This window comes from Rhinolophus hipposideros, assembly GCF_964194185.1.
Source record: "Rhinolophus hipposideros genome assembly, chromosome: 23".
In the NCBI taxonomy this organism is placed as follows: domain Eukaryota; kingdom Metazoa; phylum Chordata; class Mammalia; order Chiroptera; family Rhinolophidae; genus Rhinolophus; species Rhinolophus hipposideros.
Window position 1 is genome coordinate 30,330,488 of NC_138069.1, and position 10,908 is coordinate 30,341,395.

General features: G+C 45.9%; 1 protein-coding gene across 1 annotated transcript in view; it reads left to right on the forward strand.

Moving 5' to 3' along the window:
* ADRA1B (adrenoceptor alpha 1B) overlaps positions 1-10,576 on the forward strand; it is a 42,093-nt gene extending 31,517 nt beyond the window's left edge. The window contains exon 2 of the mRNA XM_081034872.1: positions 9,722-10,576. Within this exon, the coding sequence (XP_080890998.1) occupies positions 9,722-10,326 (605 nt within the window). The 3' untranslated portion in view covers positions 10,327-10,576. The remainder of the gene's footprint in view (positions 1-9,721) is intronic.
* The last annotated feature ends 332 nt before the right edge of the window (positions 10,577-10,908 follow it).

Sequence of the window (10,908 nt, forward strand, 5' to 3'; positions counted from 1 at the left end):
CAACCTGAACCCAGCCAATCAGTTTGGATGTAGGGAAACGTTTTGATTACCACCAGCCAAAGGACAGAACAGAGGGATGAGTCAGAAAGAGGAAGGCAGGGAAATCAGGGGACAACTTCTGAGAGAAGGGATGACAGGCATCGCACGGAGCCTAATGGCCTAAGTGGCCCAGTCTTGGTGTTTTACCATCTGATTCCCCAAGACCAGTAATTGTTCCTGTTCTCTGGAACCTTTGTTCTTGTTCCTGGAGCCTTTCATCCAAAGACACCAGGCCTCTCCGCCAACCAGCAGGTTCATGTGCTACCTCAGAAGGAAAGATCAAGAGATGCATGTATGTTTGTTCTAGGTCTAGGCTCAAAGACACTGGCTGCAGGTACATCTGTACCTTCTCCATAGTTTCTGTTCCGCCTCTAAAATGGGATGAATATAAAGCTTGGAATCTGAGTAGAAGAAGGCCCTGGTAGCTAATGCCCCCTTGGTTCAGACGTGAGCAAACTGGGGCCCAGAAATGTGATGACCTGGCCTAAAGGTCAGCCAGCTCCTAGCATATACTCGTTCTTTCCCCTGTATTTTCAACTTTTTTTCTCTCTCTCTCTCCCTCCGCCCCCAATAGTTTGGTGTATATTTACCCAGATTATTTTTCTATGAATACACACATGCAGGCATACAATGTTTTGTATGAAAATCAGATCAGACTATGCATTCTCTCCTGAAATTTGCTTTTTTCTACTTAATTCTACCATTGTCATCATTACATGTAGAATAACTTACCATTTTAACAGATGTATGATTTTTTCATTGCATGAATGCTACATGGTTTATTTCACAATCCCCTATGTTGGAATTTAGGTTATTTCCCATTGGGGGGGAACAATACTGCAGTTCCTTGTATTTTTATCTTTGCTCTTTTTTCAGAGTACTTCTGTGGGATAAATTCCTGGGTGTGCGTACTTAGATCAAAAGCTGGGCACATTTTTATTTTATTATGCAACACCAATTTTCTACCCAAAATTTACACCCCTACCCAGAATGTATAAAAATGTCTGTTTTCCCCACACCATTGCCAAATGGAGCATAAACAAATTTTTTTTTTTTTTTTTTTTTTTTTTTTGCTATTGTCTCCATGGCTCCCTTGCACTCTGGCCCCCTGACTTCCCTCATTCCCAGAAACACATCAAGCTCCTTCATGCATAGAGAGCTTTGCACATTCTGATCCCTCTGGGGGGATCAGGATATACTGCCCTCCCTTGCAACCTCTCTGCCTGGCCAGGTCCTTCTCAAATGTTCAGTCTCAGTCCTTCCCTAGCAAAACTAGGAGGGCCCAAACTCCGCCCCACTTCACTTTGGTCATGATTTCTTTTTTTTTTTCACCATACCATTAAATTAATAAACATTTATGCTACCTTTTAATTACAATATCTGGATATTCTCAAGTTCTGTTTCTTCGTATCTCAAGCAATTTTTTAAATACCTTCCAAACTAATAGATCTGTAATATTTTGCTGCTTTTTAATTTGCATTATTTATTTTCTAAAGGAATTTTATTGTTTTCATTAATTCATCAGCTGTTCCTTGTACTTATTTGCATATCCAAATGATTTGCTTTGTTTTCTATTGAGTTGTTTTTCTCTTCTTGATTTGAAAGAGAGCTTTGTGTATTAGAAATATTATTCCTTTTACTGACATTCTAATTATCCAATTCTTCTTTTAACTTTGTTTTTGAAGTTTGCAACCTGATAGAAATGTCTAGGCAAGCTAATCAATACTTTTCTTTACAGATCCTGAGCTTTTGTCGTGCTTTAAAAGGTCTTTTCATTTCAAAATTATAAAAATATTCACTTATATCTTCAAATATTTTAATAATTTTTATATTTAAAATCTTGGATTCATCTGGGTTTATTTGGATGTAAAAAATAAAATAGGGCTCCAGCTTTATTTGTTTCTAAATGGCTAGCCTGTTGTTCCAACACTGCTTATACAATAATATCTTTTTCCCCATAAACATTGAAATGGCATATAAAATTCTCATAGATATATGATTCTCTTTATAAACTATATAATTTAATTGATCTGTCTGCTTTTGCTTGCACTTTCTGCTCTAGTATTTTTTTAATTACTGTGATTTTATGACAGGTTTTAATATCTGTAGGGGTGGGTGCACCCATCTTCCCAATACCACTCACCATTCATCTTATGTATTTTAATTGACCTGACTATGTTTTCATGGTTATTCTTTTATATTCCATATATTTAATTTTTGATCACTTGAGTACCTCCCTCAAAGAAAAAAGAACATCTCCTGTTGGTACTTTTCATGAGGTTGTTTTGAATTTACAGATTAACTGGGGAGAACCGAAATTATCTTGGACAGACACTTCCTGTTCTAAAGCAAGCTGTGTCTCTCCATTTACTATACATGTCTTCTTTTTATTCCCCTTTATAAAGTTTTATAGCCTCCTTCACATAGATCCCACCAATGCTCAGTTTCTAAAAAGTGTTCTACAGGGAAATTGCTATTTCCAGTAAGGTCAAAGCATGGAACACACTCAGTTTGGCATCAAACATGGACCCTTAAGTGCTGTGAACACCACTCCATCCCATCTGCTCTTAACGCTGGGCCTAAGCCAGGAGGTAGCTTCCCTTCCGGAAGATGGAATGGCTCAGTCAATTGATCAGTGGGTAATTGATGGCACTGACCTCATGCTCAGCCCTGTGCTAGGAATATAGGACACAGACCCCCATCTTTAAGGAGCTTTGATGCTGCCTGCCTAAACAGTCAAGAGTCACATCCCTTAATAAGCTTCCATGTTATCCCATGTGCTATGGACTTTGTGTTGATGGGAAATAAAGGAGAAGAGGCCTGGAGCAGTCAGGAAAGTGTTCAGGAAGGAGGTGGGAACCGAACTGGGCATTGTCCTGTGGTTGCCATTTAAATAATAAAGAAGAGGAAGGAAGCGAAGTAGAGGCAAGGGATTATGCCACAACCATTTAGTCCACACCTGCTATGAAACTGATACTGGGCTAGGCACATGAAGAGGAAGTTATGTGCTCAGCAAATATTTTTACACGTTCACTATAAACCAAGGTCTGCCTCAGATGCTAGAAAAACCAAAATGAGTAATGTCTACCCTGGCCTCAAGGAGCTTGTATACAAGGGAAATAGACTCTTAAGTAAATAAGTCCAACAGCTGTTATGACAAAAATCTGTGGAGAGAATAGCAGAGACTCTTAATTTGGTAAGCGTGTACCTCGTGGGTACCATGGATGGGATTCAGTGAGCCTCTGAGTTCTAAAATTATATGATGCTGAATTATTTGCATAACCAGCATTATTAGGTTAAGAACCGCTGGGGTAGAGTGACACAAAATACTTGACTTCTAGATATTTGTGTTTTAAAGGCCAGATAAAACATAGGTAAAGACACCATTACAAATAGCAAGTAAACAATTCTAGCCTTCCCCCAACCCAGCAGTATTCTAAGAGTTCAGAGGCCATATTGTCTGTTGTGGAAACTGCCCAGCTTGGGACCAGGCAGATTTGGGTTTGAATCCCAGCTCTACCACTGAATAGCTGTGTGACACTGGGTGAGTTCTCCACATTCAGAGTCTCAATGTCCACATGTGGAACTTGAGAATGCAGAACCCACACGTCCCTCTTGCCTATTATGAGGGTGAAATTAGGTACGCTGTGTGGGTCTCCTGGATCTTGGCAGGTCTTTACAGCCTGGTCATTCCTGCCTCCTGCTTTCACACTTCAGAGGAAGCGTACTCGTGGGCTGTGGTTCTGAGAAGGAATTTAAGCCAGGTTTGGAAAGGGTGGAGAGGAAGAGAGGAAAGGAAAGGGCTTGTCACGCGAGTGGGCAATGTGAGTAAAGGGAAAGGAGCCAGAAAAGTCAGCTCATGTTGTGAAGAATCAGTCCATCACAGCCAAGTTAAGCAGGTCCATCCATCACAGCCAGCCGAAGCACTTTGAACTCTATCCTATAAACTATATGAGCTGCTGGAGGGTTTGGGGCAAAGAGGTCGATCCCATGGTGAGGTGGCTCTCAGCTCAGCCTTTGCTCATCCGTGAATCCCAAGAAACCCATAAAAACAACTTTTAAAATTCAAGTGTGAGCTAAGGTGATGCTTCTCACCTTGGGATCCCTTTAAACAGCAGATTCACTGGGTCACTGAGATTCTGCGTGTCTAATAAGTACCCAGGTGGTATCCATGCTGTTTCTCCAGAAACCTCACTTTGAGTAGCCAGGGGCTAATGTATTTCAGTTTTATTATTTTTATCACTATTATTACTCATACAGCGTATGTTGATTGAGGGCCTGTCACATGTCAGGCACCGTGGTAGGCCTTGGGGAGAGAGAGACAAATCAGACACGAACTCTCTTTTCTAGACGCTCACCGTCTAATCAGGGGGCATGAGGCATAGCCCTAAGCAACTGTAATTCAAGGTAGAAAGTGATAAATGCCATATATTAGGTTCAGATAAAGTGCTTTGACAATTCAGCAGAGAGAGATTGTTCCCAGTTGAGGGAGAAATTGCCTGGGTGCTTAAGGAAATAAATAGAAGCTTCTTTTTCTTAACATTAAACATTAAGAACCCAGACTTCTGAGCTGGATTTTTAATCCTAGCTCTACCACTTACTAGACATGTGACTTTGTTAATCTCTTAAACCTCGACTTCCTCATCAGTGAAATAAGACACCATAGAGCAGGGCTGCTGGAAGGATTGTGTGAGCGAAGATCTGTAAACATAGGACCTAATAGCTGGTTCCTAGTTCATTGTAAATGGTAGCTGTGGTGATTATTATTTTTTCAGCATTTGCTTTAAAACATAACATGGGACTTTTGGCCTCAAAGATATTGTATTTGTTGGACAATTTTATGATCTCATTCCAGTGTTAGTCTAGCATAGAGTAAGCTTGTTACATGGTGGCTGCTATTCCACAAACGTGCCCGTTGTTTTTAAGAGGTGGAGGTTCACAGACGGTTGCAACTTTGTGTTCACAGTTCAGATTTGTTGAATGGCCCCTTAAGGATGACCAGCTGAGACCAAGTCCAGCTGAGAAATTCTTCTCCCTTGAAGGATCCTACTCTGCCTTAGCTTTGATCCTTGCACTTCACAATCCCTCTAAATCGCCTTAGGGCAGGCAAGGCCCAAGGGAGGTGGTAGGCTCACTGTACCATCTGCTGCCCCTGTATCCCTCCCCCCACAAGCTCCACCTCTCCAGCAGAGAGCAGCCTATGCACCCCACCCAGGTATCCAGCTTTCAACCCCTCCAAGTCCTTGCAGAAGTACAGTCTCATTTGAGCTGCTTAAAAAGCCTCAGTAAGAGGCTATGAGTGGCATCAGAATGGAGCCATGGGGCCTCCCTTCCACCAGTGGTTTCCCAGGTCTGTGCCTACACTGCTGCTCACACTCGCTACAGAGTCGATGGTATGCGAGATAGCTTGAAAGGACGCCTGGAGATGGCACAGGAATCTTTGAATCACATGTTTGGTCGACCCGTTGGTCACTGAACAAATGTTTATTTAGTCTCTATTATGCCAGGGAGACAGTTGTGCCCTGTTCGCTTGTCTTTCAATCCTTTAGGTTCCTCAGAGAGGAAGTCCTCTCACTTTAGAGCCAGCAAGTCTTCAACACCCTTCCAGCCCGGCTAATGTCCCTTTTGAAAAAGACGGCAGGCCGCAGGCCCACCCGTCTGGAGTGATCCAGAGAACTAACACCGATTCGTTTCCATCATATTTTTCTCTCCCATGACACTCTATTTATATAGCAAATGACACAGGTTTTAAAATAATGATAAAAAGCTTCCTTGAAACGTTGTGGGTTTTTTTAGTTTAGATATGAAAAATGAGTTGATTTCACAAAAGGATTCGAAACGTGTCCAGATGGTACAGGGACTGATCCTGAGAAAGCCCTGGATTTGAGATGGGTGAGGCTTAACCGTTTAAGGGTTGCTGACCCCTTCAAGCCTGTGATGACAGCTGTGGATTCTCCCCCGGAAAAATGCGTCGATGTCACATAAAATTTCAGCTGGTTCGAGAACCCCTGAAGCCTACCTGTGGGCCTGTATTGAAAAGGGTGAGAGTTCTGACAGCTGGCCAGCACGGATCTCATCCTTCTCCCCACCACCCTCGTCTTTGAGGTTGGTGTTGCCAGTAACCGCCGCACTGGCAGTAGTAAGAGTAGTTGTATTTGAAGCCGTGAGAAGAGCTGCACTTGAGTGCTTTTAACATGCCAGGCATTTACCAAGCCTAAGGTCATCGCATGCATGCAGTAAAGAACTATCAGCATCCCCATTTTCCCAGAAACTGAGCCTCACCCAGCTCAGGGGGCTTCTCCAAGGCCACACAGCTGGGAAGCCAGGGTCAGCCTTTGAACAGTCTACCTACCTGTGATGTCTGAACAGGTCCTTAACCACTAACCCCCACTGCCTCAGTACATGTTTGTAGAATCAAATGAATGACAACTTGAACAGGTTCTGGTGGTCATTTTGCCATTCACCCACTGAGTGACCTTGAGCAAGTCACCACTCTCACTGACCTGCCATAATTCTAAACTGCAGGGCAGGGAGCATCAGGCCATTTCAAATGCAAGAGAAGTGGCGCCGGGCTCAGACATGCACAGTGAGTCAGTGGCCATGTCACAGAGCCCAGCACAGCTCTGACTTCCAGCAGAGAGCAGGCTTCCAGAAACCTTCATTTCCTGTTGATATTTGCTCCCCTCTCCTGGCAGCTTGCTTGGTCCCCAAAGGTCTGTTTGGGTGCGATCCTCCTTCATCCCTAATTAATTATGGTTTCTTGGATCCCACCAGGGCAGGCCAGTGGCCTGGCAAACAGGGTCCCTAATCCCAGTAGCTACTGTGCTGCTGGGGGGAGAGGCAGGAGGAAAAGGGCCGAAATATGCATGGAATTGCAGGTGGCCTGCCTTCCAGTCCCTCACCCACACTGCCCCTCTGTGGTGGGTCTAGAGAAGCTGGCACACCCCAGCCGGGAAGGGCAGGACTTCCATCACAGACTTCACAGACTGGAGAGGACCCAGATAAAACAGCTCCCCTAAAGGAGGGAAACTGAGGCCAGAGAGGGAAAGCAACTTACCCGAAATGATACAATGAGTTACCAAACATAGGTCCCACATGTAGTAGGTTTCCTGGAATTACATTTCCAGCCCAGTCAGTGATTTAGAGAAATAATAATTATTTGGTTAGTTAGTGTTAATGCAGAGCTGATGTGGGTGGCAGGCACCTGGTACTCATATACAGTCAATGGGAGGGTAAACGGCTGCCCCACTTCGGAAGGCAATTTGGCTCACTGTCAGCATTTGAATGTGGAACTCACGCCAGTGATTCCTCAATTTATTCTACAGAAATACTCAACATGCAAAATGAGGCTTTTCATTATTGCAGTTTGTAACAACCCCAAATTGGAAATCGCCTATGAGTACTTGACTATCATTAGGAAAGGGTTAAGTAAACTACTACCATGTTTCCCCGAAAATAAGCCCCAGTTAAGACTGTCAGCCGGACGGATGCCTTTACTACATTATGACGATGTTCCAGAAGAAGATGACATAACTATATTTGAATAAATGTAGATTGTTGTACATGAAAAATAAGACATCCCCTGAAAATATGTCCTAATGTGTCTTTTGGAGCAAACATAAATTAAAGACCCAGTCTTATTTTCAGGGAAACACGGTATATATCCAGACAGTAGGATGTAATGCAGCTGGGCAGATTGGGTAGAGTGGTATAGCACCATATGGCCTGAAATCCCTTACCTGCCTAAAAGCAAAGCCTCCCAAAAGAACGCAAAAGAACCCAATTGTCATAAATTCTCTCCCTGGAAACAACTAGGAGAAATTGACTCTCAGAGGTGAGACATCTCCACACCACCCCTGAACAGACATTGTCATAAAAACTCTATCTTCCATCTATGCTCCATTTAGCTTTCCAAAAAGTCACTTGTTTTCTCATACGTGCCTTTCTCTCCCTCTCCTGTCCCTATTAAGATGGTATATAAGCCCCAAATTCTAACAGACTCTTTTAGTCACATTTTTCTTTGAACCCCCCCATACATATATACACCCGAATAAAAATTTGTCTTTTCTCTTGCTAAAAAAAAAATTTAAAAAAAAAAATCACATTTTGGGGCAAGTCACCTAACCTCTCCAAGTTTCAGTTGCCTTGCATTTAAAATGGAAATTGTTTTTAATTTACCATTACCATAAAATGTTTTGTGCTTAGTTAAAAATTCTAAGGGATGAGTTAATCATGTTTCTCGATTCATAACACCTCGTCATCGAGGTCTGTGCCAGGCCTCTCTCTTATTTTATTGATTTACTTCCTTTTACCTCCAATCCCCATTCTCATTTCCCTCTGCCTCCACGTTTAGGCAACCATTTGTGTTCAAGATGTATTTTGTAATTTGAAAGTGTTTTTGCAGAATGTGTGCAGTTGTTTGGTGTGTTGCTTGAACAGTTTATGTTATAAATCTCATTGTTTCCTACTTTTTTTTTCCCAACGAAAGATGTGTTGAAGAGCTTCCCATGTTGCTACATGGTTTTGTCATCTAGAGCCTCTCAGTGCAGCGTAATCTTCATGCTATACATCTACCCATCTCCATGGTTGCTTAATTCTCAGGGAGGACACGGAGGTTTTCTCCAGTTCCCTGTCACCTCAAACAACACTGCCCTGAGCATGTTCAGACATGTCCCCTTATGTGAAAATTCTTTGAGATCTATGCCCAGGAGCAGAATTGCTAGGTTAGGAGGTGTGTGTATATTTAATGGGACCAAATGGGACCAGAGTCTTCTCCAGATCTTTACAACCTGTGTCCCACGTTAGCCCTGCCTACACGTGGCACTGTCCAACCTCCTAATTTTTGCCAGTCCAACAGGTATAAAGTGTACCTCTTTGTGGTTTTCATTTTAATCTATTTGACTGCCTAGTATTTTGAGCCTCTTGTCATGTGCTCTTTAGCCTTCCGGTTTCCTGTTTTGTAACTTGCCTCTTCCTTTTCCTTGCCCACCTTTCCGCTGGGAATGCTGTCTTTTTCTTGTTGATTTGCAGGAGTCCTTATATAGTCTAACTATCAATCCCTTGACTATCGTGGGCATTGTAAATATCTTCTCCCTCTCTTGTCTTGTAGTTTATCTTTCTGAAGTGTTAAGTCGTTTTTCTTTGCCTCAAAGGCCATCCTTTACCTTGTCTTCTTTTGCCTTTAAAGTTTTACCTTTCGCACTCAGATTTACAATACGTCTCATATTTGCCGTGGAGATAAATCAGCGTCTCCTCAGGGCATTTTGTGAAGTAGACGCTGTGTATTTAATACACATACGTAGACGCTGTGTATTTAATACACATAAAGTGCCGTTGCAGTGCCTCCCACCCAGAACAGGTGTGCAAGTGTGGTGATTATTATGGTTTGAGCAGAAAGTGGTAAGCGCTGCCCTAGGAAATCTGGAGATAGAGGCGCTTAGATGCTGTTTAGCGAGAGCAGGGACGCTGGCGTGGGCGAAGGGAAGTCATGGAAGTTGGCCCTAAGAGTGAATGTGAGAGTCATTCGTTCGGAGACCAAAAGGCGAGCGTTCCAGGCGGAGGCCGGGCCTGGCAGCACCCCGCCGGCGGGCCGCGTTTAGGCGGAGCGCAGAGGAGAGGCCTGAGGACTCACCAACCGCTGTCTGTTTCTCTGCCCGCGCCCCCCCTCCCCTCCCCCCTGCAGGCTCCCTGTTCTCCACCTTGAAGCCCCCGGACACCGTGTTCAAGGTGGTGTTCTGGCTGGGCTACTTCAACAGCTGCCTCAACCCCATCATCTACCCGTGCTCCAGCAAGGAGTTCAAGCGCGCCTTCGTGCGCATCCTCGGGTGCCAGTGCCGCGCCCGCCGCCGTCGCCGTCGCCGTCGCCGTCGCCTGGGCGGCTGCGCCTACACCTACCGGCCGTGGACGCGCGGCGGCTCGCTGGAGCGCTCGCAGTCGCGCAAGGACTCGCTGGACGACAGCGGCAGCTGCCTGAGTGGCAGCCAGCGGACCCTGCCCTCGGGCTCGCCCAGCCCCGGCTACCTGGGCCGCGGCGCGCAGCCGCCCGTCGAGCTGCGCTCCCTCCCGGAGTGGAAGGAGCCCGGGGCCCTCCTGCGCCTCCCCGAGGCCCCCGGCCGCCGCGGCCGCCAGGACTCGGGCCCGCTCTTCACCTTCAAGCTCCTGGCGGAGCCCGAGAGCCCCGGGACCGACGGGGGCTCCAGCAATGGGGGCTGCGAGGCCGCGCCCGACGTGGCCAACGGGCAGCCGGGCTTCAAAGCCAACATGCCCCTGGCGCCGGGGCCGTTGTAGGGCCCGCGCACAGCTCCCTTTCCCTGGGGAGGACATCACCGTGGGGGGAGGGGGCTGGGGGGGGTCGGCCCCTGCAGCCCGGGGCCCAAGGGGAAACGGGGGGCGGGGAGGGAGAGGGGCAGCTGCTTTTCTGGCAGGGGCATGGGTGCCAGGTGCAGCACCGAGAGCTGGGCCGAGCATGCTGAGAGCCTGGGGCCCCGACGCCAGCCGGATTATGTCTCTCTCTCTGGGTGTATATATATATATATATAAGAGCCCCTCTGTATATGTATTTAACCGTGGGTACACGTGCGTGTGTCTGTGCGGTGTGTGTGTGGTCTGCATGTGTGCGTGTGTGGGGCAGAGCGGTGTGCGCCCAGGAGGCCGCGGGGTGGGGGGGCCTGGTTTGTCTCGTGACTTCGTACCTCTCAAGCCCCCTCCTTGGACTACACTGAACGATGGCACTTTGGCGGGGTTGGAAACAAAGTCCCACATTAAAGGTCATTTCTCCTGTGTGGCTTTGAGTAGTTTGTGATCTGGGTGGCAGGCAGGGTCTGGAGTTTCCTTGTCGGTACACTTCAGCTTTGTCCCTGTCCCTTCCGC